The sequence below is a fragment of the Podarcis gaigeae genome (assembly GCF_964106915.1).
Source record: "Podarcis gaigeae genome assembly, chromosome: 15".
Taxonomy (NCBI): Eukaryota; Metazoa; Chordata; class Lepidosauria; order Squamata; family Lacertidae; genus Podarcis; species Podarcis gaigeae.
Window position 1 is genome coordinate 16,748,046 of NC_139692.1, and position 26,527 is coordinate 16,774,572.

Here is a 26,527-nt window from a genome sequence, read left to right on the forward strand (position 1 = left end):
TTTTTTTTTTTTTAGAAAAGCAAGTTATTTTATTGAAACCATTTTCAAAAGGAGCAAATACATTTCAACTGAATGACTTAAAATGTGATCACCACCCGCTTTCTCTTTTCCTCCCTCCAGAAAAAAAAGTTAACAGAACTGACCAACGAGCACCTGAACATTGATGTAAAACAAACAACTCCAGACTCCACAGCTAAGTAAGTGCCAATATGGCAGAGGGAACTTGCACAATTTCTGCAGAGCACACAAAGGTGGCAGCACAAGGTACTCTCTTGCCTACTGGCTTTCTGGATTAGGCTTAGTTGGGTTTTAGGCAGCAGCAGAGGAATGGAAGAGGGAACATTCCTCCTTCACTCCCAAATTACATTCCCATGGCAGAGAAATTAAAACTTCTAAGCCTGCCCTGTTCAAAAGGGGGAAATTTTTAAGAAAAGACAGACACAGCACAAGACAAATTCAGGGAAATGTTTTTCAGGAAACCAAGATTTACATTCAAATTCCAATTACTTTATCAATGCTCACAGTAGAATGCACATTCTCATCAAAAAATAGGTATGCAGAAATAGTTGCTTTGTTTTTAATAAGGTTTTAAACTCCATTTTCATCAAAATCCAAATATTCAATGCACATTTTAACAGAGGCAAAAACACCTGTGTGTGTGTGTGTGTGTGTATATATATATATATACATACACACACACACACACACACACACACACACACAACTGGGAAAGATGGCAAGCTTAACTTCCAAGCACAAGTATAAAGCTTGTTGAAATGAAGAGGAAAGGGGGCATTACAATAGGCAGCACACAATTTAGTATTAATTTCTCACATTTGCCTTGTTCTAGGAGCCTGTAGCATTTGGCATACCACTTCTGCCTGAATACTAGAGAAATAATTCCTCAAAGTTGCAAGTTAAGACAAAGACGTCTTGAAATTAATTCAAGAGAAGAACACATTTCCAAATTGATTTTAGGGACTAGGAGGCAGTGCTTAGGAATGAGTTGCTGAGCAATGATGTTAAAGAAAACGCGGTCTCAGCATGGTCTACATATGATATTCCTTTGAACAGTTTGGACATTGTGTGTAGAGGGGAAAACTGAAGTAAAAAGGGCTGGATGAAGTTTTTCCTCTACTTTGTGATATCTTTACATATTCTAGTTTATGTGCAGTTGGACTGATTTGTACTTCTGAAAACTGAAGTATCACAATTATTTGTCCTATAGCCAAAGCTGTCCCTACTACACTACTAGGTGGCCAAAGTGGAAAGTTCAGCTGCCAGTAGGGTGACTGAGCTAGTAAATAAAAGGTGCACACACACAAATGTGCATTCACCACCCAAGACAGCAAGCTTTGTAAGCCAGCTTCCCAAATCACCATATAACACCAGCAGTATTAGGAAATGGCAAGACTAAGAACAGTGCCCAGTGTTGCTGGGAAGGCAATTAGAAAGCAAAACTACAAACTTGAGGAGCAAATAAAATAGGTAAAGAAAACCTGTACCTTTCTGGGATAGATCAGACTTCCTGCTTTATTACAACAGCATAGTTTCATGGGCCTCTTAGAAAATGACTGGCATTAGGGAGTTTTGCTAAAGGCAGTAACTGATAATAAGAATCAGGGATACGTGTCTCATCAGTGGCCATCCCTGCTATGCTACAGCTGTCTGATAAATACTTCTGAAAGCAGAGTTGTATAGTTATCTGTTTCAGCATTTTGGTTTTCCTTCCAAGCATTGTCAACTTCTTTTACTCTCCACTCCTGTTTCATCCATTTCAGTTGCACAGACACCCCCAAAACAGAAAACTGTCCATCAACAGCCCAAGAGTAAGGATATAAAGGGACTTGCTCATTCAAGCCTAGTTGATGAACCATAACATGATGAGGCTGCAGCAGATGGTTCCAATTTGATATTTCCAGTTGCAGACAAATAATGTTTCCAGAAGGTGAAGCATAGCCCAAAAAACTGCTGATGCCAACTGTCATTTCCTAGAACAGTTTCAGGTAGATTTAAATCTACTGGTTAGAAGTGCAATTCAGGGGACAGTGCTGTGGAAAACACAGCAAGAGTGCCCAGTGAGCTCAAAGTCATTTTTAAAGAAAGGAAGAGACAAGACAACACACCAAAATCAGCAACAAATAAATCCCCAACAGAAAGAAAAAAAATGTACAGCTCTATTGCATTTTGTTGTCAGTCTGTGCCATGTTCCACTAACCAGGTCCATCATAAAAACAATGGAGTTAACTGTAAATAAATAGGTGTTGGTGCAAGGGGGGGGGCGTTTAAGGAACTGTTATAATTCATCATTGGTTCTGGTGTCTTCCCTTGTTTCCGACCTCTTGTCAGTTTGTGGCCCTGAAAAGAGCAAGAGCAGAAAAACCATAATGAATCAAAACTGTGCAGCATGCACAACAACTTTCCAAATCAAGATAGTACTAGGGAAACATGTTCAGATACACAAAGAGTAAGAAACAGGGTAGCAGGGTTAGAAAGCAAGAGCAGGCAGATAAAGCCATGGCTTGAGACTCAAACATATTAGCGGAATGGAAGAGCATTTGGAATTGAAAAGTAAAGGGTTGCTACCTCTACATTTGCTAACCCTAACCCTGGACGGTTCCAAAGGGATTTGGTTCTTCAAGATTCCCAGTGCCAACCCTCGTGCAGTACAGGGATGAGGTAAACAGGAAGTAAGAAAAGGGTAATTGGGGAAAAAAATACATTGCCATCCTTGAGATGCATGCTGCATAAAAATTCAATCAGTTTTGTGGCACTTTAAACCCACACATTTGTGCCACTTAAATTCCCTACACGTGCTCTTGAGGCCCCTTCTTCCATCAGGACTGTTGAGATCACTTGGTGAGGAGCTTTTGCCAGGAGACCCTTCCCCTGAGTTGGCAGGGCAAGGAGGAGAGAGCAAGTCTTGTCTGGGAATAGCTCATCCCTCTGTATTACTGTCTTTTCTCCTCCCTCCTTGAATGTTGGGAATGCTATTGGTGCCCCTTAAGCATCACAGTGCCCATTTCAGCTGTAAAAGTCTTTTCTGAAAGCAGCCACGTCCCCCCCTGCCTTGCAGCCAATTCCCAGGATGGCATGGAGTTTCCCAGCATTAACTGTATAAATTGACTACGGCTATTAAAATAGTAATTTGAATAACTTGTTTCCTTACATTGTTTCACATTGTGAATTTGAGGCCCAGAATAGCATGGCTCCAGAATAAAAGGTTCCTGAATTCCCACTATGATGTGGAGAACCCAAGAAAAAGCAATCACATGGCCTGGGGAATTCCAATTCTCTCAGCCCAATATTTCCTTACCAGAGTTCTGGTCAGTGATCGAAATAAATCAATTCATTCCTTACCAGAGTCTGGTCCCAATTCATCATCCAGTGGTGCCTTTTCTTCTATGGGTGGTTCTTTGACTGGGCTAGCATCTTCTGGTTTATCTGGTTGGAAGGAGAAAAAAAGGTATCCATAGTTGCAGAGGTATGTGCAATGACCAAACTGGATGCACACCACATCACCCAAGAGAAATTTGAGCCATTTACAACACAGCTCATGGAGCAACCAACTAAAGGCTAGAAGAGGCAGCAAAGAATGAGGACCCTCTTTTACACCAAGCAGTCTTCCACAGGGCTAGTTTCAAACACCAGGGAATATGAACAGGGGAATTAGAAGACTACTGATGCTGCTGCGAGACCTTCTTACCTTTTTGATTCTCATCCTTGGGAGGAATGACCTTTTCACCCTCAGGAGGCACAGTGGTGTTCTTGCCCGCTTCTGTTTTTGTGGTGTTCTTCTTGGGGGGCCTGATCTTTGAAAACTTGGCTTTGTTGAGGAGATATTGCACTTCCCTGTCCAGAGCTGCAATCTTCAGCTCAATGTCTTTGGAAAGCAGAATAGGCTTCTCGGCGGGCGACAGCTTGGTCTGTTCTGCCAGGGTCTCATTCTTCCACAACTAAAACAAACAAACCCAGGAAAACATATTATCCTTAGGCTCCACCTGATAAGACCAGCCCTGTTTGGTGCTGCTCATTTACCAAGTGCCAATGGCCTTCTGACCTGACACGCCACGACTCTATGCAAAATCACTGCTTGAAAGCTCCACGTGGCCTCTGCTGAGCCCCATTTCTACAACCATTCATTCATTCATACCCCCATACTCCATAAAGCAAGCACAAGTTGTGGGCTTACTGTATTTTGGCAGGATTCTTAGGTTTACCTGTGAACTGAATCACAACATTCTAAGTAAAAAAACCAAAAGGGGTATCTTTTGGAGCCTAGAGCAGAAGGGACAAGACATGCACATGCATGAACGCACATAGTTTGGATACTGAAAAGATTTTCTGCACTCCTTGTGACCCTTCTTACCGTTGTCTCGTTTATAACTTTTTCCAAGGTGCTTAGCTCCACCTCTGTGAATAACTGATCAGCCTCCGGGATCATGCGAGCGCCCCTGAAAAAGTGAATGAGAATTGTGTCTCCCTCTTGCCCTGAAGCAGTTTTCACACTATATTAAAGCTCTCCAGTTGGTGTAACTGGCTCCTGTGCAGCCAACAACAACTGCTAAAGACAACACCTTCAGCTTTACTGTTCTAGGAAAAGTGACAACTGGGACACAGGATGCAGCACAGAAATATCTAGGCCATAACATTTCTAGCTAATTTCAACTGCTAAGTTTGACAACCATGTTAACAAGTGAGATAGACAACAGGTGAAACTTCGGGAGATGGTTACAAAGCGGGATTTTTTTTCCAGTGACCATGAGTGCCAATTTCTTTTGCCTCAAACAATTTTCCTTTCAATTTGGTGACAAAGATATGGAATCAGTAACTGAAGTTCTACACAAAAAAATTGTAAAATATTGTTCAAGGAAAGGGAAAAAAAACCCAGTATGTAGGACTATGGCAAAATACCAGCCCTCCATAAGAAAAGCAAACTCCACCACACCCTTATAGCAGCGTGCACATGTGTAATTATCTTGGTCCTTGATATGCACCCTTACTTCCTTTCAAGATAGCAGAGATTTGGAAAGCAACTCTCATGGGTAAGAGTTTAGCGTTTCATGCTAAGAATCTCAACTTCTCATAAATGGGGACCATTTTTCTATATAACTTTTAGCAAGAGGAAGCTACAGCACTGGAACCTGTAGCTATTCTTCCATGAGTGCCACTATCAGCTTGAGAACAAGGCTTATTAAAATAAAACTGTTGTGTGGTACAACCAAAAACGGTTTCACTGAAAGTGAACTGCTTCTTTGTCTCCTGGTTGCCTTGCTGAGATTTAAACAGCTGCATTGCACAGCTCCCCATGCACACCCTTTGGGTCCAGAGAGTGCTGATCTCAGCTGCTAGTGTGAGTAAGGCAAGCCCCTCTGCCCCAACCCAAGTCCCCTCCTCTCCTACTAAAGACATCTTGGTTGCTCGTACTTGAGGAAAATATTGGAGTGATTGAGCAAGCTTTCTAGGGTAGCTAGACGGTCTGGCCACTTCCTTCTCTCCTCCACACGGAAGAAAAGGCTCCGACACAGCTTCTTCAGTTCAGAGAGCCTCTCTTTCAGCTCCTGTGAATTGGAATAGAAGTTAAAAAGCTAAAATTCTGCCTTGGACACATATATCATCTTGCAAAGATGGTCTGGAAATTCAGGAAGAAGGGGTTAAACATCCACAAACTGAGCCTGCCTGGAGACACACTAGAACTCCGCCCTGGAGGCTCCACAGTGACAGCTAAGCTATTATACAGGCATCCAGTTCCCAGGGAGTTCAAACCCCCGTCCCAAAGTTAAGAGGGCACACAAGCCAAATGTGACACTTGTAGGTTGGTCAGACATGCAGACCACGGGAATCCCACACAATGATTGCAGCTATGAATGACAAAGTACTTTGCCATTGCCCAGAAGGCAGTGCAGTCAAGGAAGCTCAAAGTTGTTCTCATCAACCATAGCAAGTCACATTCTTCTGTTTCTCCGATTCTGACAAAACGTACTGGCTAAAATTTCCAAAAAGCTTTTGGCGAGGGAAAGACACTTCTGTAGTCCAGATAACCCACATGAAACACACTCTGAGAATCTTCAAACTCTAGCCTAACAATACAGAGAAGTTTCCCCTGAAAAAGATATTGGCAGTTCAATGTGGTGCCCCAACCTTAGTTGTGGCTGTATAGCCTTCCTCTTCCATCCAGTTGGAAGCTTCGCTCAGCTTCTTGGAAATTTCCTCTCGCTCGTCTTCTGTTGAAACAAACTTATACTCCTCCTGTTGTAGCTTATCCTGGTAAAAGAGACACACACACACACACAAAATCAATCTCTCTGAAGTTCTTGTCACTTATGGGAACATTCACCAAACAGGAGCCAAAACAATTTCTTTGTTTGACAGAAATTTAGCTAAAGGCGACACGGCAGCCTCCCTGACCTATTCCAAATTTTCTTACAGCTCAAGTTGCAATAGTGCTGAAACTTTACACAAAAGACAAGATACACATAAGTTAAACGGCAGCAGAGAAATAATTTTATGGGAGTGGGATCATCGGCAACAAGATGAACCCGCTAAATGCCCTCTGATCCTTTTTCCCGGGACCTACCTGAGTCTCAAAGATGAAGGCCTCAAGGCCATTGGCTGACTTTTCCCTCTCATGCTTTGCTATGTCTCTTTCAGTCAATTCTTGCAACCTGATGTTAGAAAAAGGTGGGAAGAACAAGGTACGCAAGGTCACAACCTTCTCTTAATGGGAGAAGACAAAAAAACATCCCCATGCACTGACTGCAAGCAGTCTCATCCCAGCTAACAGCTAGGGGGCAGAGGCAGCCCTGAAGATCCACGTACTTCTTAATGGAGTCCTGCAGTTCTTCTGGCAGCAACTCTGGCACATCATTCACATCCAGCTCTACTGCAATCTCTTCCACCAGCTTTTGTTTCTTTGGCGGCTTCAGCTTTTTCTCCTCCTCCTCAGCTGCTTTGGCACCATTGCCCTCGGGGCTCTTTGTAGGCTCCTCATCCTTCCCAGTATCTGTCTTTTCTTGGGCTTCCTAGATGGGAGCAATTCCAAGACTAACAGGGGGCTGTTTTCAGCCACCAGCTAGAGCCAACATTTGACAGGCTTGCTTTAATTTTAAATTTAAGTTGGGCCGGCCCTGCCATTAGGTAGAGAGGCAACTACCTCAAGTGCTAACTTCTGGGAACAGCCACCTACCAACCCCATTCCTTCCGAGTTCCCTGGCCATATCTTTCTGTTGTAAGATCTGTACCTGCTTAACTACTCTTGCCCTCAGGGTTGGTGGAGGGCATTATTCCACTGGCAACGATGAAATAAAAAATTCAACTGCTGGTCCAGTCAGAGTTTGTATGTACAATTTGTTGTTGGTGGAAATTTGTTGCTTCAGGTAGCAAAAGGTTTTGTAATGGCCCTGGATTCAGCCATGCTTGGAACCATGTAGATGTCAAGTTTTTAGGAGAATTCTCACACAACCCCATAGGCATCAGACCTTAAAAGGAAGTTTCCCACCCTCTCCAATAAGTAGACAACCATGGTTCAGGGGATTTGAAGCATGAAAAAGTACTGTTCCCCACAATAACTTCACCCCTACGGACGCCTTCTCATTTGTCTTCTGTTGGATAAAAAAGGGGGGGGGGGAGGCTCTTCAGTGACCCTCCTCACTGCTTGCTCACCTGGGAGTCTGATTTCTCTCTTCCTTCCTCTTGTTGGTCCTCAGCTGAAGCATCTTCAGCAGCTTTTTCCTGAGATGGGGATGGCGTTGGCTGCTTTTCTTCCTCCTCACTAGCAGCCCCATTGTCATCCTTCTGGTCCTCCTTACCTGCTTCCGCTTGGCTCTCCTCTTCCTCCTGGGCAACAGAGGGGAAATTCCCAAGGGTGTTATAAGAATCTTGCGCAGCCAGGCTTCTTCAGCCAAGACAGGTGTGACTCTGAAGGGACCCAGCAGGTCCAGCTACAAGCTCTGCCGCGACAGTCACTTGTCATGGATTCCTTCTGACTCTTAAGTATTTATTATGGTTTTAGCCAAGAACACAGTGCCAATGAACAGTGCCAATATCTTTTTTTCATATTTGTAGCCCTTTTCAAGTCCCTGATGACATTTGCATTAGGCTCAAATCCTGCATCTTGCTGGCAGGCTCTCCACAGAACAGAGCTCACCTGAACAGTCTCAGTCAAGTTTTCAGATGCTTCTGGAACAGGGCTCCCTCCTCCAAAGAGACTAGAGATGGTGTTCCCAAGCTCTGCTCGAAAGAAGAAACATATTTAAGAAAGGTTTGGGTTCTACACACAGAAAACCCAGCTCCTGTCTGCCACCTGACCCATCCCCTCCTAAGGGACAGATCTTTGTCTCTGCTTAGTGAATGCCTTCATAATCTATGTGGTAGCTTCTCAATCTTGGGGTGGGTGTTCGCTGGCAAAACAGCACAGGCCACCTCTGCCCCTACAGCTGTAAAAACTACAATACCCTCAACGAATGTGAAACCTCCATGTCTCCGAGTGCCAACAGTGCCCTGGTGTGTACACTGCCTTGTTTCTCCAGCATACCTGATTACTAAAGGTAGCCAAGAACAGAGAGGCCCCACCCCAAGGAACCAGTCCCTGCAACTGCAGCTTGCTTGGTTGTAAAGCTGAGGGGCAAAGAGTTGGAAAGGTCTCATTTCCGACCACTCAAAGTGATGCTGAAAACTGGGAAGGGGCAGATTAAGTCAAACTGCCTACATGGTACGAGAAGAGCTGTTGCTGCAACCCAACCAACTCACTTGTTAGCGTGGATTCCTCCTCTGGCTTGTCCTCCACCAGAGTCTCAAACACAGATTCTACCTGGGAGACAACACACGGAGCAGAATGAGATTGGAAGGCCCAGCAAGTGAGCGGGAGATGAAGAGCATTGAAGCGGTACTTACACGATCAAGGCTCAGCACACCACTCTCGTCCATGTTGAAATGAGCCTTGATGCCTTTGGACTCGTAATCCAAATGTTTCTTGAAGCTCTCGCCCACTCCTTGCAGCTTCACCCTTGTGAGGTTCAAGGACCCAAAAGCTCTGCAGAAACCACACAAGGACACACATTGGGATGGGTGAGCACAGCGGCTGGCCACCCCTCCTTTCTGTTCCCATTCTCTAGCTCTACCACAGAAATCACAAAACCTTGTAGAAACACCAAAGGGCAGTAATGTAGATATTTTATTTCCTGGATACTCAGCTGCAAGGGTACAAGTTCAAACAGCCGAGAACAAATTTGAGTTCCCAAAGCCATAGCCACTGACATAAAGCTGAGTTCGGGCAGAATCATAAACTCTGAGGACATGAGTCAAGTTAAGCCTTTTTTAAAAAAATGATTTTATTAGGACTTTTCAAAATACTATAGAAGACCAGACCAAAGCAGAAACAAAACAAAGAAAATAAGAGGGAAATAATATTTAGGGAAATAACAGAATAGAAAGATAAAGAAAAAGATAACAAATATAAGTAGAAGGGACTTCCAGCTACCACATACAAGAGTTCCTCAAAACAATCAAATGTCCAATAAAGAGTAATATCCAGCTATTCCTCCCTCTGTCATGTTTTGTTTTTATTCCTTATGCAACCCCATCAGTTCTTCGCTCCTTAGACCAAACTCCCGGGCAGCTGTAACTACCATAACAAAAGGGAAAAGGAAAGCAAGAGCCAGCATGCTCTGTTTTTTGTGGTTGACCCACAACTGCACTCACTTCAAGTCACTGTCACCCAGGAAGCCCATATCTGCGTAGTTGACATGGAACTCAAAGTCATCTGTGTATCGGTTGAAGGTGATGACCTTCCGTTGGGGATACGGAGCCATGCGCTGGAACAGGATCCGCCGGTTGTGCTTAAGGCTTTTGGATTTATCCTCCTCTTCTACCTCACGGGTGAACTCAACCTAAGGTTAGGAGAGGATAAAGAACAGACTGTACCTCTTCCAGATTCTACCACACGGGAGAGCCAATTGCATGCCAACATTAAGCGACAAAGATCAGCACTTTTCTTGGGCTGCTTGAGACAGAATGCCGAGACAGGCTTTTTACCAACCCTCTCCCTGAAATCCACAGCACTCTGATACTTGATAATGAACCACAGCTCACCTGGATGGGGAAAACAGCTGCATCACGGACAATGAAAGGCTTCACCTTAAAGGCTTTGCTCAAGGCAGCTGCTTGGTAGACAGCGCCCATTGCAGCTGCTTCATCTGCATTGATGTTCTTGCCCAGCTCATCCCTGTGTTGTCAACAGAAGAATGATTAGGTGCTATCCTGCTCTGGACAGAGAACATTTTGAGGGGTGGGAGGCAGAAAGTACCACCAAAACTGGGCTGATGCTTACTTGCCAACTGCCTTTAGCAGATATTCCTGTACCTTTGGGACGCGAGTGGCACCACCGACAAGGATCACCTGGTCAATTTCATTCTGGGAATTGGGGAAAGATAACAGGGTCTGACTCTCTCGAGCTTGAACTCTGTTACATTTTCTGAATCTACGAGTTCTGGTTGCACAGATGTAGGTAGCCTGGAAGGAGCAGTAACTGCTTCCCACAATGGCCTACGCTGTGGAATTCACGTTGTTTGGTGAAAACTAGAGACCTTGTAACAAAACCATCCGCACTTACCAAACCGATCTCAGCACTGCTGACCGCCTGCTGCACAGGTCCTGCAACCCGCTGGAACAAATCAGAGCACAGCTCCTCCAATTCCTGCCGTGAAACTTTGGCCTTGAAGTCAATATCATCCAGCAAGCCCTCGATCTAGGGAGAGAAACCAAGAGCATCTTATCTCACAGACACATACAGCACTTCCTCTCCGAAGCCAGCACACTGCTTCTACTGTGCCTTCAAAACAGGATAAGACCTTAATGAAATGTAGAAGCTTTTCATCTACATGTAAGCAGATAGCTGCTTACAATTGACTATAGCAGACTACGAAAGTTAGGCATTTTCCATGCACCCAGGCCACGCCAAATGATACACACACAACCTACCTGGGCCACATGGTCAGCATTGGCACTTAGTACTGTTTTCACGCGATTGGCTTCCTTTAGTAGCTTGGCCATGGCCCGGAGATTTTTCCGGACATCCTTTGATGGATTTTGCTGATTGAAGAGTTTGGCCAGATGGTCACGGAGGCGCAGCTCCATCTCCAGCCCTCCCAGTGTGCGATCAAATCTGGGGAGGAGGACGAGGTATGCAGTGGAAGCAGCTACTCAAGCCAGCAGCCCCTTTGCGATGAAGCCCAGCAACTACCTCTCCAGCTACCACTCCTCTCAACAAGCTTGATATCTCTCTATTCCCTCCCACCCCAAAACCAGCATTTTGGTTTTCTAAACATCCTTCCACAAGTGCCCTGCAGCAAGATCAGACCACATGTCCATCCAAATCCAGCATCCCAATCTTACAGTGGCTTATGGGTAACCGTCAAATAGGAAACAAATGCAATAGCACTTTCCACATTTGCAATTCCCAGGAAATCACTTTAAAAAGAAGGGTGGGGGAAAGAGGCATGTTGACTCCAGCTAGGACCTAGCCAACATGATCCATTATGCATTTGTTTTATTCTGCTTTGTGCAATATGCGTCCCAGTTTGGACCTTTCTACTTCAGATATCCTGCTCTCTCCTGACTCCCTAGCAAATTTAATTTCAAGAATCAAGCTCTTACCCAACACCCCGAATCTGAAGCTGAGGCTGGGTTCCCGAGTCCTTGGTTTTCACTGCTTGGTAAGTCACGATGGTACACACAGTGCTGCCTGCTCCCATGTCATAAAACATAATATTCTGGAAATCAATAAAGAACCAATGCTAAAGACAGCAGGCAACAGCAGGCACGGAGGTATCACAGTCTGAAGGATGGTACATGAATGTCTGTGGGAACTCAGATCAGCCATCTCCAAGCTTAAAAATATATACAAGAGTATGAAGTTGCCAGAGTGGCTGGGGCAACCCAGTTAGATGGGTGGGATATATAATAATAATAATAAGAAGAAGAAGAAGTCAGACTGTTTGTTCATCTGGTCCAGAGGTGGGTCAGCCCTCCAGCCTGCAGACCTAATTAGACCTAACATGGGTCCAAATTTGGCCCATGAGGCTATTTTCTGCCAAGTATGCCCACCAGCCCCACACCAGATGTCATGTGTGATGTCAGGTGGGAGACAGGTAAAGATGCAGCTGACAAGATGCTATATATACTGGGAGTCCTGAAGAATGCTCCAGATTGTGCATTGGCAAGGGAGGCTTCCTGTCCACGGCAATCAACTGACAGACAAAGCAGGCATGTGGAACTCTTAACAGGCCTCAAGTCTCGACCTATGGTCTTGGTGACTCCAAGCCCAGTGGTTCAGATGTGCAACCAAGTTCTCCAGAGGAAACTCAAGCCACAGAGCCAATCCCTGCAGAAAGCAGGTTTGGAGTCACTGCCTATTGGCCAATAGGTACTAACTTGAAACTTGGCTTGGCTTTGGTAACGCAGCTTGCCTTGCTACAAAGGATAAGTTGGTCACTAGATTTCATAGTAATATCAGATGACTGACAGGTGAGTGGGCCCTGCTCGCTTGTGTATGTGGCTAGCTGGAATTAGGGGAATGCAGAATCTGTACATAAAAGTTTGGATTCAAACAGGCAACTCTCACTGACCAAGAAGACTGCCCTGCTCAAATTCCCTGTGTTTTCTAGGTAAGGTTACAGAGGCACAATGAGCTTGAGCCCTGGGTAAAAACCTCCCCCCTCCCGAGCCACACACACCCTCCAATTACAAGCACCTGGGCTGTAGCATTGATGTCCTTCCTTCGGAACACCCCATAGTTCAAAGCCACAGCTGTGTTATCGTTGATGAGCTGCAAAACCTTGAGATCTGCCATTTTTGCTGCATGCAGGACCGCTCTCCTCTCTGCCTGGTTGAAGTAGGCAGGGACAGTGATCACGGCATCCTTGACAGGCTGTTCTGTAAGATAAGGAGGAGGTATGGTGTGAGCTCCTGGTTCAGGTGCCTCTTCATTTTTATTCATATGCTTGCTGACCCAAGAAGGAAAGACACCTCTTGTGCCTCAAACACTCAAGAGTCATTTCTAACCTGCAAATTCCTCTGCCAGCGCCCGAGAATAGTTGAGCACCATGCCTAGGATCTCTTCTGGAGTATAGTGCAATTTGCTGCAAGGAAGAACAAGAATGATAAATTCTAAACTCCTGATCCCAGCTGTGAAATGCATCTTTTGAGCATGGGTGGGCCTCATCACTTCCACAAACCACTTGCCCATTATCAGGGCACATACCAAATACAAGCTGACCATGGCATTGGGCCAACCAAATCTATGCAGCAGTACTCCCAAAGTGGCTTGCAGAGAGATGCCACAGCCTTTCTTGCTCAGCAGTGCCACGTGGCAAACCTCAAAGTGGAAACGTACTCTGACAGCTTGAAACTGACTGTCTCCCTCCTTGCATCTTTCACCAGCTCATGTTCTGGGAACCGTGACTGGTACATGGTCACTTGTGGGTTATCAATGCGCTTGCCCAGGAGATCCTGGAAATACCGGAAAGCCACTTTTGGGTTCTTGATGCCCTATTAAAAAAACAGGAAAAACACACAACCATGCTGATTCTTCTGGAATGTTCACCTATCCCCCATAAATTTCTTTTTAAAAGGCATACACGCCAGAAACCCTCAACAACTGAACTACTGAAAATACCCAAAGTGGCATTTAGGATCCTCCGTTTCCAAAACCAAAAAAGTCACTGCATGCCAGCACTGGAAAAGTCCTTATCTGGAACCTGAGCTAAACTGCCAAAGAGGACCTGTAGTACTGTCTCTTCAACAAATCTCAGTGGGGAGGAACATGTTATTGAAGCTGAAAGTGTAAAGAGGAAGGTGCAGCAGAGACAGGACCCCAGAAGAACAAGCTGTGTATGCAAATAAATACTCTTGGTATAGAAAAAGCAGAGGGGATGTGTGAGTGGACATCTAAGGGACTTACCATTCCCACGGCATTGTCACCAAAGAGGCGCTCATTCTCCTTTAGAGTTACAGCCACTGGTGTTTTTCTCCGAGATTCCCTAGAACAACAAGAAAAATTAAACTAGAACTGTTTCCTGGGGAGATAGGAAGTTGTCTAATAACCAGGCTAGGCTATTTATTCATCCAGCTGAAGCAATATTTCTGACTCAGGTCTGCAGTGGTTCTCCAGGGCCTCAGACCGAAGCACACTGTTCCTGTCGTCTGGTACCTAATAAATTTAAGGAGATGCCTGGGATTCAATACGCAACCTGCTACAAACAAAGCAGGTGCCCTGTCACTGCACAATGGCCCTGCCCCAGAAATTCATGGGGTCTAACTTCTGGGTTCCTTGGAGAAATGCAGAACTGGTTTTCAATGCCAGGATTCAGCACTGGAACAAGTGAAGAGAAACACATTGGAGTCTCTTCTAAATAACCACATCTGAGATTAGTGAACAATAAGTAAGGGCAAAAGAAAGTTACACCTATGGGAAGCTGCCCCATATTTTCTGTACTGCACCACTAAGACATGGATTTATTCCTGCACTGTAAGTGGTTGGACTGGTTGAACCTTGGGGCACCTTTACAATTCTATGATGTGTCAAGCCCTCCAAAACAGTTGTTGCCACAGTCACATTCATTGCAGCACATATTTAGCCCACTCACTTGTTTAAGACAATTTCCATTGGCACCCCAGGCTTCACAATGGCGATCTTCATAGATTCACTACCCATGTCCACTGACATCACAGCCAATGAATCTGTGGAACAAAAGTATTGTGTCAAATGTACTTTCTTCCAGTAAGAACCTTAGACAATACCCTCCAGCCTCCTTCTAATTTCTAATGCTTAGCTGAATTGATAAGAAACAAAAAGCCAGTCTAAACACAGATGCGTTACAGCACACCCGGAGGACTCCACCAGAATAAAGTTTCACAGTACTGTATCATCCAGAGCATCTCATTTGTAGGGAAACATCTCAAAATATCTCTTTATCGCTAAGAATTTTTAAGCATCCTTCAACCATATTCCTAGGGAGGTTTATAGGAAGTAAATACAAAAAACAAACACACAATCAAAATGTAAATAAAATTATAAAGCTAAAAGGTACAAAGTAGTAGAATTAAAACTATGTCTACATGGAAATTAGGAGGCATCTTTCCTGTTACTAAAAGAAAAATAAACTAGATTCCAAAGACCCACCCAGAAGGCCTTCTCTCTGGTAGCTACTTGCTTCACCACAGATATGGGGGCACCTACAAGAGACCCTCCAATGAATATATCAATTTATGGAATTAATGAGTCCTATGAAAGCACTCAGTCCTTTAAATAGGCCAGCTTAAGACATGAAGGGTTTTGAAGGTGAAAAACAGCACTTGAACTGGACCTGAAAATGGACTGCGAGCCACTGTGGTTGGTATCACAGAGGCGTAATACAATAAATAATGCCCAGTCGAACATAGCTAGCAGTATGAATGGCGGTTTCCAAACAGACTTCAAGGCAGTCAATATGTGCCTTATGGACATGCGGCACTGACAGCTTAGCCAAGGGAGGCCCTGAACTGGTTTAAAGGGCACCTCGCCTCTAAGACACATTGGGCCCAAACCACTCAAACACCATCTAGGCTGAATTGTGAATCCTGCAATAGAAGGCTACCTGGAGGTGCAGACAATGGCACATAAGTCGCTAGCATGTTCCTGATAACTCAACAGCCTGCCCCATTCTGTACCAGCTGATACGTATGAAATCTCTAAGGATAGTGCCCCCCCCATGCCAAATATTTAGTAGCCTAGCCTAGAGGTTACAAATGGCAGATAAATATCTGGAGTCAAAATCTAGGGAAAAAATGGTTATAACATTCTCAATTTTATTTTGAAAAATGGCTCTCTATTTACTTTAAAGTTAGTTTTGGTAAACACAAGTTATGGCATAGGTCTGAATAAAAAAACCACCTCTGCTGGATGCCTACAAAAACAAGGAGCTTTATTCTTGCCAATGGACCCCATATCAATAACAATAAATGTAATATCCAGGGCCCCAAAAAGCTCCCTGCAATTATAGCAATACCTGCCATAATCAACACCTCTCCTAATATGGTTTCTGGACCTAAAATGGGCTATCATTTACATCACTCAAAGTGCCTCTTTTCAAGAACTAAACTGGTAAAAAAAAGATATGCAAGAATGTACAGCTGTGGTCCCTCTTTCTTTATGCAACACATTTTGCAAGGCTTAAATGTTGACACACATTTTCTAGAGGAGGTGGCAAATGAAACATGCCACCACCAAATAAATAAATAAATAAATAAATAAATAAATGTAGTGCAGCATCAGCAGCATCCTTTAGAAAAGTTGTCTCCATCAGGTCCCACGGCCAGTTTCCGCATTCCAGTAGTTCATAATGAGTCCAACACCAGCTAAAATGGAAATGCTTTCACTCTCAGGGACATGACAGACTGTCACCTAAGGGCTACCTCAAGGTGTTCACAGAACACTCGGCCCTTCCTGCTGGTCAGTTTCGTCCCGCCCACCTACAAGATACACGTTAGCTTTTCAGACATCACTAGGTGAATAGCTCAGTCTTTGTGGGTTCGAGCACCATGTTGGGCAAGAGATTCCTGCATTGCAGGTGGTTGGGCTTTATCAGGGTTCCCCAAATTTGGGTCTCCAGCTGTCTTTGGACTACAATTCCCACCATCCCTGACCACTGGTCCTAAAGGATAGGGATGATGGGAGTTGGAAGTCCAAGATCAGCTGGAGATCCAAGTTTGGGAAACCCTGGACTAGATGATCCTAGTGCTTTCTTCCAACTCCACCATTCTATGATTCTGAGACGAGCCGGATCAAACCATGCGATGAAAGGGCTCGCTCCTGCCCAACTCCGCTTAGCAAGCCTGATTCTTCGGCAACTTGCAAAACCACCAAGATCTTTCCCAGGTCCTTCCATGGGGGCGGGAGGGGCACCTACCCAAGTGCGCAGGCAGGGAAGCCAGCAGGAGGAGGGGCAGCAGCGGCCACACGCGTGCTGGAGCCATCCTGACGATCGAGGGCCGCCAAACCCCGATGTGGAAACAAAGGCGAGGCGGCGAGGGCACTTTCCTCCGACAGACCCGGAACGGCGGCGAGGCCCGGCGCCAAGGTTCACCTGGAGACCCAGAGGTTCCCCCACCCCCACGCGGAAGAGGCCGACCCCCGGGCGCCTCTAAGGGGGACGCCGCTGTCTTCGGCCCGGCACGCCAACCGCTCCCTCCGGGGGTTCCCTGCCCGCTCGCTCTCGGCTCGGACTCCGCGGACTCTCTGCCTCCCGCTCCGGCTACCCCTCTCTCTCTCTCCCCTCGGCCGGCCGGTCTCCCGGACTCCCTGCCTTGCGAAAGCTGCGCTCCGCCCTCCTTCCCTCCCCGGAGCCGGACGCGGCGCGAGCTCATTGGCCCGGCGGCTCCCCTCGCGCGCTCCCCATTGGGCCACGTCTCGGCCGCCGGGCGCAGCGGCCGCGGTCATTGGCCGAGGGGCGGGGCTTCCTAGCATGGCGGTGGCAGCGACGGGCCTGGCCGGAGAGCTCCTGAGCACGTGCAGATTGCGCGCTCTCCTTTGGCCACCCCAGCACCTCTCTGATCTGTGCCGACCCGCCAGTCAGTCACAGTCACCCGCCTGCCGCCTCAGCGTGGATGCCTGCAATACCGCCGCGTAGAAACAAGGGGGCAGCGGCGCAAGGGGTGCGGGTCTCCTCTGCGCTTGCGCACTAGGGCGGGGGTTTAGAGACCAGGCGAACTACAAATCCCAGCAGCCTCAGCGCTAAGAGGAGAGCAACGCGGAAGCGGCATGGTCACATGACTCTCCTCCGGAGTTGGGCCTACCTGTCAAGATGGCGGCCTACCTGCAGTGGCGCCGCTTCGGCTTCTTCGACCGCGATGTCCTGACGGAGCCTGACGGGAAGCCCGTGCTGTTGCCGCCGGGCATCACGGTCTGCGACTCGGGCCGGGGCAGTCTCGTTTTCGGGGATATCCTTGCTGTTAGTGGTGTCGCGAGGGGCGGGCAGGGTGCCTCTGAGCGTGTGTGGAGTGCTCTTTTCCCCTCAACCAGCTTGCCTGGGCAGGGCTTTTGTCTCGGTAAGCGGACATGAGTTTTGGGTAAGCTGCACCCATGGCTCGCCTTCTGCCAAAGTCTGAAGGCATTCCTCCTCTCCACCCCGTGAGCTTATTCAAGTTAAGAACATAAGGCGATGCCTGATGCAAGCATTGGCTCAGCTACTTCAGTGTTGCCTACATCGTGGTGACTGAGTTGTCACCCTTGCTGCTGACCATGCCATTGCCCAAACTGACAGCAGTTGGCAGGGGGTTGGACTCGATGGCCCTTGTGGTCTCTTCCAACTCTATGATTCTATGAAAAGTCCAGCTACATCTGGGCAACCACAGGTTAGGTAGGCACTCTGAGTCTATGATGACCAACAGACAGAAAGTAGAAGCCTTTACCTGCTTGGAGGTTCTAGGGATTGAATCTAGAATCCTTTGTATGCAAAGCAGGTGCTTCACCACCAGCCTTTGACCCAGCTCAGATATGCAGGTCTTGTTCAGTGTCTGGGTGGGAGGCAGCTGCGGAAACAATTTGAGTTCCATCATGGAAGAAAGATGGGATATAAACATAGTGCGATAAAAGATTTTAATAGCAAACCACTGAGCCTTTTGTGCCTTCTGCTCTCTTATGGGGAGGACTCCTTAACTCAGACCTACATATGGAAGGGCAGATATGGTTCCTGCTGCGCAACCTTGAGCTCAGCAGCTTCCAAGCTTATAAGCTGAGAGTGACACATCTCTACCAGTTGAAGCAGCACAGCATCTTGGCTTCAGTTGGGGAGGATGAAGAAGGTATTAACCCTTTGGTAAGTTGGTTTGAGGGAAGCCGGACTTGTTTTTCTATTTGATGGAAAGCATTTGCGAGATTAGTTGTAGGGAAGGAGGAGTCTTCCGTGATGACAAGGCTGAGATAAGTGTGGGCCACCAGTTCTTCAAAACATTGCTGCTGGAATCTAGGAATTTTAAATATTTATTTGTCACCTAAGACTTTAACTCAGGTGTTCAGGAATTTTGGCTTTTTTGTATTTTTCTGACTTGTGCATACAGTCATGCCTCATGTTACGTCCGCTTCATGTTACGTTCTTTCAGGTTACTTCCTGCGGCGACCCGGAGTACCGGAAAGGGTTACTTCCGGGTTTTGCCACTCGCGCATGCGCAGAAGTGCAAAATGATGTCACGCGCATGTGCAGAAGTGGCAAATTGCAACCTGCCATGAGCAGATGCACTGCTGCGGGTTACGCTCTTTTCATGTTGTGAGCGGACCTCCAGAACGGATCCCGTTTGCAACCAGAGATACCATTGTGTTTGGCTTAAGCCTAATCAAAAGAAGGGTGTCTTGCTCCTTCTGCCTATTTGCCCTGCAGTGACTTCCTGTTAGGAGAGTAAATGTGGCTCCTTTCTTTCCACAGCAGCTATGTCTGTACTCCTGGTCCCAGAGTTTGACTGGAGAAAGGGGGAAATGTGCATCTTATATGCACAGTAGCACTTACTTTTAGATAAGAAGGGAATTGGTCCAATTTGTGGTGGTTTTCCTCAACAAGCCCCCTATAATAACTTGTAGGTCAAAGTCTGGAATCTAGAGAAGCGTGATGGTGGGAATCCTCTGTGCACCAGGATTTTCCCTGCAATACCAGGCAACAAGCCTACAGTTGTGTCCTGCCTCACAGTCCATGAGAATCTCAACTTCATGGCCATTGGTAAGTGGAAATGAAATTGCTGCTGTGAGTTACAGACATAAAATCATAAAGGAGAAATTGATCTACTTTGTTTTGGGGAGAGTACTCCTCTGTCTTTTCATATTAATCTAATTCAGCTTTCCATTTGGTGGACTTACCTGATGTCTTCCGATGGCAGAGAATGCCTGCTTTTTCCCAGGGTGTCTCATGGAATGCAGCATTCACCCTTTCCCATTTCTGCTGTAGGCTTTACAGATGGGAGCGTTGTGCTCACTAAAGGGGACATCACGAGAGATCGGCACAGCAAAAGTCAGATCCTTCATGAAGGCAGTTACCCAATTACAGGCCTTGCCTTCCGTCAGTCTGGCAAAACAACACACCTGTTTGTTGCCACCACAGAGAACATCCAGGTAAGATGTTTGGTTGACCACTGTGTGTGTGTGTGTGTGTGTCATGCCCTGCCCCGCCCCAGTTTCTGAGCTGTTCTTGTGGCTTTCCAAGCTTCATTGTGTCCTCCTCCTTGTGGACTTTGCAGTGTTACACGCTTTCAGTGAAGGATTATCCGAAGCTAGAATTGGACACACGTGGCTGTGGGTTGCGCTGTTCCACACTCAGCGATCCCTCCCAGGACCTCCAGTTCATTGTGGCAGGAGATGAATGTGTATATCTGTACCAGCCAGATGAGCGTGGGCCCTGCTTTGCCTTCGAAGGCCAGAAGCTGATAGCCCACTGGTATCGGGGCTACCTTGTCATTGTTTCCAAGGAACGGAAGCCTTCTCCAAAGTAAGACAGAGCTGCAAGACAGAATAACTTGTTGAATTGTTTTCCTTTGACCTCTTAAAAACTTGGGGTGTGGGATCTGGATAAAGGTGGTTGCTGTGAAATTATTTATTGCTTCTGGTTAGGTACTCCTCTGTAGGAGAGAGCAGTAGAAAGCCATTGTGTGTTGCATGGGATTTCTTTTTGGCCTTCCAATCCCTATTTGCAGGCAGTGTTAAATCTGGCCTTCCTTTCCAGCTTCCTATCAGATTTCGGATTTTCTGAATATGCTGAGTGGGATATGTACAAGTAATCTTGAGAATGTGATGACTGTTACGAAAGGCTGGAAGGTCCAAATGGCTGAGTGCGGGGGTTGGGGTTGGGTAGGGAAACCCTACTTTGCAGCAAGGCAATATGTTGTGCTATCCAAGGCTCAGAAACAGTTAGGTTGACGTACATATCGTGGGGGAGAAACAGGAGGCAGATGCATCTTATGCATTGGAATGCAAAAGCTTGGTCATTAGTTTTTTAGATTCATCAGGTACTCACAGAGGGCTCTGCCAGCTGACTTTAACGTTTGCCTGGAAATGTTAAGACCAGCAGTTTGAGACTCTCTGAGGCTGTGAGTGTGGACCATTCTTTCATCCAGTGCACGAAAGGGAACTCCTGACCTGTGAGTGAAAGTTAAAAGACTATCTCTGAGGCTGTCCCTCACTCTTTGCTCCTCTGTACTCCAGATCGGAATTTGCTGGGAGTGATCCACAAAACTCCGACAAGCAGATCCTGAATATTTATGACTTGGGCAACAAGTTCATTGCATACAGCTCTGTCTTTGACGACGTGGTGGATGTCCTGGCCGAGTGGGGGTGCCTCTATGTGCTGACCAGAGATGGGAAGCTCCATGCACTGCAGGAGAAGGATACGCAAACCAAGCTTGAGGCAAGGGACCTTGGTCGCTTCTTCCTCCTCTGTGGTTAGTGGGGTTCTGAGGTGCAAAGCTTATTCACATCTGCCTGCAGCTCAAAGCCCAGATGTTGCCCTACACCAGGCCGTTTGGACTGCAAATACCATCAGTCCCAGCATCATACACCTGTGCTGCCTGGAGCTGATGGGGAGCCGTAGCCCCAACCATTTGGAGGGCTCCAGTTTGTGCGAGGTTGGTGTGGTCTGCTGTTGCTCCGAAGGGAGCACTAGTAAGGGGCTGGAAGTGACTCTGAACTAGCATCTGTGCCACGTGGCACAGAGGGAGGGAGCAGCTGTGGCCTAGAGCCCCTTGTTTCTCCTCTTACAGTTACGAAAGCTGCAAATGCGTGTCATTATTCATTCACAAAACAATACATCAGCATGCATTCCATACTTGAGGACCCCAGTAATTAAGCAGCTCTCCGTGGAAGAATAGTTATGAATAGTCAATATTACCCTTAAAACCCTGTTGTTCCCATCAACGTTTGTAAGCAAGCAAGCACTTCTCTTCCAACAGATGCTCTTCAGGAAGAACCTCTTTGAAATGGCCATTCACCTGGCCAGGAGCCACCACCTGGATAGTGACGGCTTGTCTGAGATCTTTCGCCAGTATGGAGACCATCTGTATAACAAGGGAAACCACGATGGCGCCATTCAGCAATATATTCGGTAGGCGGGACAGGGGAGTTTTGGCCCTCCCTCTTCATTACAGCCATGTTGGGGTGAGAAGAAAAACCAGAGGCCTTGCTATCTAAGCATCTGGGTGCCACAAATCTGGATTTTTTAATCTGACCAACCTGCCACCTTCTTGTTGGCTTCCTTTCTGAATTGCTTCACCAGGGAATTCATCATGAGATGGGAACTAAATCCATCCAAATGTGGTTTGCAAACACACAGAGCCCTGGTGAGCTCTGACACATCCAAATGGAGTTTGGCTCTCTGGATCCTAGTGGACTGGGATTTATTTACTGAGATAGTATATAGGGAATGGGACGCAGGTGGCGCTGTGGGTTAAAGCCTCAGTGCCTAGGACTTGCCGATCGAAAGGTCGGCGGTTCGAATCCCTGCGGCGGGGTGCGCTCCCGCTGCTCGGTCCCAGCGCCTGCCAACCTAGCAGTTCGAAAGCACCTCCGGGTGCAAGTAGATAAATAGGGACCACTTACCAGCAGGAAGGTAAACGGCGTTTCCGTGTGCGGCTCTGGCTCGCCAGAGCAGCGATGTCACACTGGCCACGTGACCCGGAAGTGTCTCCGGACAGCGCTGGCCCCTGGCCTCTTGAGTGAGATGGGCGCACAACCCCAGAGTCTGTCAAGACTGGCCCGTACGGGCAGGGGGACCTTTACCTTTACCTTTATATAGGGAATGCCTATCTATCTGTGGTTGCTCCTGGCTTTTCAGATTGTGAGGTGCTTATCAGCAGATTGCACTACCTTTGGCAATGTGAGGGGCAGACCAAGATAAGTTTCCAGCCCCAAATTGTGAGAACTACAAGTTTTGATTTCCACCCACTTGATTTCCACTCTCCCCAATTAATTTGGCACTCCAAGCTACCTCCTCTCCCTGTGCCCTACTTGGGTTGGAAATTGTGGTTGCACCTTCTGATCTTCTGTAGAACCAGATGTGAGGTTGGGCTTACATGCACACTTTCTCATCTTCTCTCTTGGCTTTTGACTACCTGGAATAGGGTCCTCATGGGGTCCTCTTTCTTCCTAGTACCATTGGGAAACTAGAGCCATCCTACGTCATCCGCAAGTTCTTGGATGCTCAGAGGATACACAACCTGACTGCGTACTTGCAGACGCTCCACCTGCAGTCATTGGCCAACGCAGACCACACGACACTGCTGCTGAATTGCTACACCAAGCTGAAAGACATATCCAAGCTTGAGGAGTTCATCAAGGTACAACAGGGAAGGGTGTGGATGCCCTGGCGCGCTGGCGGCTTGTTCCACATTATGCCTCAATGGGCTTGTGTGCTTGAGCAGCCATCCTCCAACTTTTGGTGCCTGCCTGCTCCACATTCCCAGTGCAGAGATTGAGAGAGCCTTCCAGGTAATTGAAGGACCCTTCATTTGGCTGCCTGAGGTTGGGAGTTGAGTCCTGGAGTTGAGAAGGATCAGAAGTCTTCCCTTTGCAGGAAGAGAAGCTTATTTCTTTTTAACCTCATAGGAAGGAAGAAGCAGAGGCTTTCTCTTTGTCTCAGGGGGCAATCTGCTGCTTCTGGCTCCAGCCATAATATATTACGGTTTCATGGGAGAGATACAGAGGCATTCCTCTTTTCTCAGTAAACATGCCCCTTCTGAATGCCTTCTTTGCTTTGTCTCCCCCACACAGACCAGTGAGAGCGAGGTGCACTTTGATGTGGAGACAGCCATCAAGGTTCTGCGCCAGGCAGGCTGCTACTCCCACGCCGTGTACCTAGCTGAGAAGCATGCGCACCACGAGTGGTACCTCAAGATCCAGCTGGAGGATATCAAGGTGAGGCCAAACAGCTTGCCTGGTGCTGAGCTTCACTTCCAGCTTTTAAAGCTGACTTCTTGGAGGGCATCTGGATGCTGGAGAAACCTGAGAGGCGCTTTGGCTTGGGAGGGGGGTGTGTGATGACCGTGTTTCTCTACATTCCCCCTTTTTTGCACTGGGGATAGTAGTGTCCACAGTTTGGGACTGTGTACATCTGTTTTCCCACATGGCAGACAAAGAGGCGTTAGACTAGCGTAAGGGTGGGTAACTTGCCGGCTCCCGTGGGTCTTTCACTTGGCCTGTTACGAACACTTTCTTAGTTGTTAAACGTTTTGGGGTCTCAAGGCTGCAGCAGCAAGTTAAAAGGGCTTGCCATGATTTTTACATTAAGTTGAGCAGCTGCTCCTGTGCTGCATTTTGCAAGAGGAGCTGGGTGACTTGTTGCCATGGAGAATAAAAGGCAGGACCGTACACTGCTTAGCTCTTTTTCCTTATTATTATTATTATTTATTGAATTTCACAAAAAACAAACAGACAGACAGACAAAAACCTTTAACATAGACCATATATTACGGTACATTATCAATTGACTTTTCATCCTCCCCTTCTATGGTTTCCACATTTACCCTTGAATGCTGCATATTTCACATATACTATCCAATACAGTCATACCTTGGAAGTCGAACGGAATCTGAAGTCCGTTCAACTTCCAAAACGTTCAGAAACCAAAGTGTGACTTCTGATTGGCTACAGGAAGTTCCTGCAGCCAGTCAGAAGCCGCGCTGGACTTTCGGCTTCTGAAAATCGTTCGGAAACCGGAACACTCACTTCTGGTTTTTGATCGTTTGAGAGCCAAAACGTACGAGTTCCAATGCGTTTAGCAACCAAGGTACAACTGTACATCCATGTTAACCTATTTATCTTAATAATGAACGCTGTTGCTCATATTTCAAGTCCTGCTTGCGTTTTCATCTCACTATAGGTAGTTCTTCAAATACTTAGTTCTAACCCCAAGATACAGGGGAACTGGGCTCTCCTTCTGAAGTTGGCTCAGCCTGTCTTGCCCTGGGAGTATTATCCATGCTTGTGTCAGAAGCCCTCTTCAGGTGTCCTATCAGCATGTAGAATATTACTGGTGGAGGGGGGGCATGGGGATGGGAGTGCTAGCTCTGCCCCCCTAAGTTTCATTCCTGTTGCCCTCCTCCAAGTTGGAGGCCAATTGTCTGAAGCTCTGAGCTTCTTGTACTTGTTGAGGCTCCCTGTGTACTTTTAAACTCCAAAGTCAGGGTTCTAAAATGCATTGGAGAGTTTCCTTGAGTACAGGAGGCTCCCCGCTTTGCAAGGTCAGCATCCAGCATGCGGAGGACCCACAGAAACGGCGGTGAGAGGGGCAGAGCTGGCAAACGTACCTCACAAACTTTCCATGTGTGATGGTTCTGCAGCACACATTTCCCTGTGTGTTTTGGACTACAGTTCCCATCAGCCCCCATCATCACAGTGGTTGTGCTGGCTAGGACTAAGGAGAGTTATCCTGAAAAACATGCAGAGGGCACCCGGTTTGGGAAAGCTGTTCTGCATGCAGACAGAAGGCCAACATGTTGGCTCTGGAGCAACCTCTCTATCCTATCACCTGCCCTTCTCTTGTGCAGAACTACCAGGAAGCCCTGCGTTACATTGGGAAGCTGCCCTTTGAGCAGGCCGAGAGCAACATGAAGCGGTACGGCAAGATCCTCATGCATCACGTCCCAAATGAGACCACTGAGCTCCTGAAGGTCCTGTGCACGAACTACCAGCCGGTGGGGGATCGTGAGGGTCCTGGAGCACTGGAAGGGAGGAAGGTATCAGCTGGATTCGGGGCGCGGAGGGGGTTGCGTTGCTGCCCTTTGTGTAGCTGAAGATGGTGCTCACCAAGGAGAGCAGGGGATGAGGAGTAATCGGCATTAAGTGAACAAAATGCTGAGTGTAAAATACAGTCTGGGCAAGCAGGCTCAGTGGTGATAGCTTGCAGGGTATTGTGGGGGACAAGCAGAGTCATAGAATTGTAGAGTTGGAAGGGACCGTTAGGGTCATCTTGTCCAACCCCTGTTGCCCAATGTGGGATTCAAACCTGCAACCCTGAGATTAAGAGCCTCATGCTCTACCGACTGAGCTGGTTGGAAGGCAGGAATGTTGAACAACCTCTGGGAGGCAGCAAAGGGCTCAGACCTGTGTGGCTTGCAGAGTTTTTGCTTGTCTGGTTGCTGTTCAGATAAGCCATTCTCCCCATACAAACAGACACACATACCGTATTTTTCGTCCCATAGGACGCTCCGTCCCATAGGACGCACCTAGTTTTTTTGGGGGGGAAATAAAAGGAATTTTTTCCCTTTATTTCCCCCCCAAAAGCAGGTCGGGGAAACCGAACCAGGTCGAGGGACAGCGGGATGGCGGCGCTGCGCCTCCCTGCTGTCCCCCGAGCTTGTGGGGCTGGCCGATGTCTGCCCGGCGCGAGGGGCGCTCTGCTTCAGGGCGCCCCGCCCGCCGGCGGCAGGCTGCTATCCGCAGCGTGGGGAGCCCTGCGGGGAACTCCTGCAGGGCTCCCCATGCTGCGGATGTCTGCTGCGGATGTCTTCCTGAAGCCTGGAG

The 26,527-nt window shown here is 47.2% G+C and overlaps 2 protein-coding genes across 4 annotated transcripts in view; one reads left to right on the top strand and one right to left on the bottom strand.

The window, feature by feature from the left end:
* HYOU1 (hypoxia up-regulated 1) lies at window positions 1-17,916 on the bottom strand. 2 transcript variants are annotated; one of them, XM_083713897.1, is made up of 24 exons: window positions 17,830-17,916; window positions 14,643-14,736; window positions 13,958-14,036; window positions 13,391-13,545; window positions 13,060-13,136; window positions 12,749-12,930; window positions 11,653-11,768; window positions 10,978-11,161; window positions 10,610-10,744; window positions 10,328-10,410; window positions 10,090-10,222; window positions 9,700-9,887; window positions 8,893-9,031; window positions 8,749-8,809; window positions 8,147-8,229; window positions 7,663-7,836; window positions 6,820-7,022; window positions 6,578-6,665; window positions 6,142-6,264; window positions 5,428-5,561; window positions 4,370-4,454; window positions 3,707-3,956; window positions 3,361-3,444; window positions 1-2,358 (listed from the first exon to the last, which is right to left on the bottom strand). In XM_083713897.1, the coding sequence occupies exons 2-24, from the start codon at window positions 14,720-14,722 to the stop codon at window positions 2,297-2,299; spliced, it is 2,898 nt and encodes a 965-aa protein (XP_083570023.1). In that variant the 5' UTR covers window positions 14,723-14,736; window positions 17,830-17,916; the 3' UTR covers window positions 1-2,296. The 2 variants fall into 2 exon arrangements, with proteins under 2 accessions (XP_083570023.1, XP_083570022.1); XM_083713896.1 differs by lacking the exon at window positions 17,830-17,916 and adding an exon at window positions 16,944-17,555.
* The window catches only part of VPS11 (VPS11 core subunit of CORVET and HOPS complexes), a gene marked incomplete at its 5' end in the record, with an annotated part of 16,904 nt that continues 8,214 nt past the window's right edge, over window positions 17,838-26,527 (top strand). For both annotated transcript variants that reach the window (XR_014558239.1, XM_083713898.1), the window contains 10 exons: window positions 17,838-17,973; window positions 18,703-18,851; window positions 19,607-19,742; window positions 19,968-20,131; window positions 20,257-20,504; window positions 21,218-21,419; window positions 21,961-22,112; window positions 23,157-23,343; window positions 23,777-23,920; window positions 25,552-25,740. Coding sequence is in view for 1 of the 2 variants with exons in the window: in XM_083713898.1 (XP_083570024.1) it covers window positions 17,838-17,973; window positions 18,703-18,851; window positions 19,607-19,742; window positions 19,968-20,131; window positions 20,257-20,504; window positions 21,218-21,419; window positions 21,961-22,112; window positions 23,157-23,343; window positions 23,777-23,920; window positions 25,552-25,740 (1,707 nt within the window). The remainder of the gene's footprint in view (window positions 17,974-18,702; window positions 18,852-19,606; window positions 19,743-19,967; window positions 20,132-20,256; window positions 20,505-21,217; window positions 21,420-21,960; window positions 22,113-23,156; window positions 23,344-23,776; window positions 23,921-25,551; window positions 25,741-26,527) is intronic.

Coding starts and splice junctions, on each gene's coding strand:
- HYOU1 (XM_083713896.1), bottom strand. CDS start 17,400: ATGAGCTCGCGCCGCGTCCGGCTCCGGGGAGGGAAGGAGGGCGGAGCG. Junction 14,737..16,943: donor TTCCCTGCCTGCGCACTTGG/GTAGGTGCCCCT, acceptor TTTGTTCCACAG/ATTCATTGGCTGTGATGTCA. Junction 13,137..13,390: donor GTCAGTTTCAAGCTGTCAGA/GTACGTTTCCAC, acceptor TCTTCCTTGCAG/CAAATTGCACTATACTCCAG.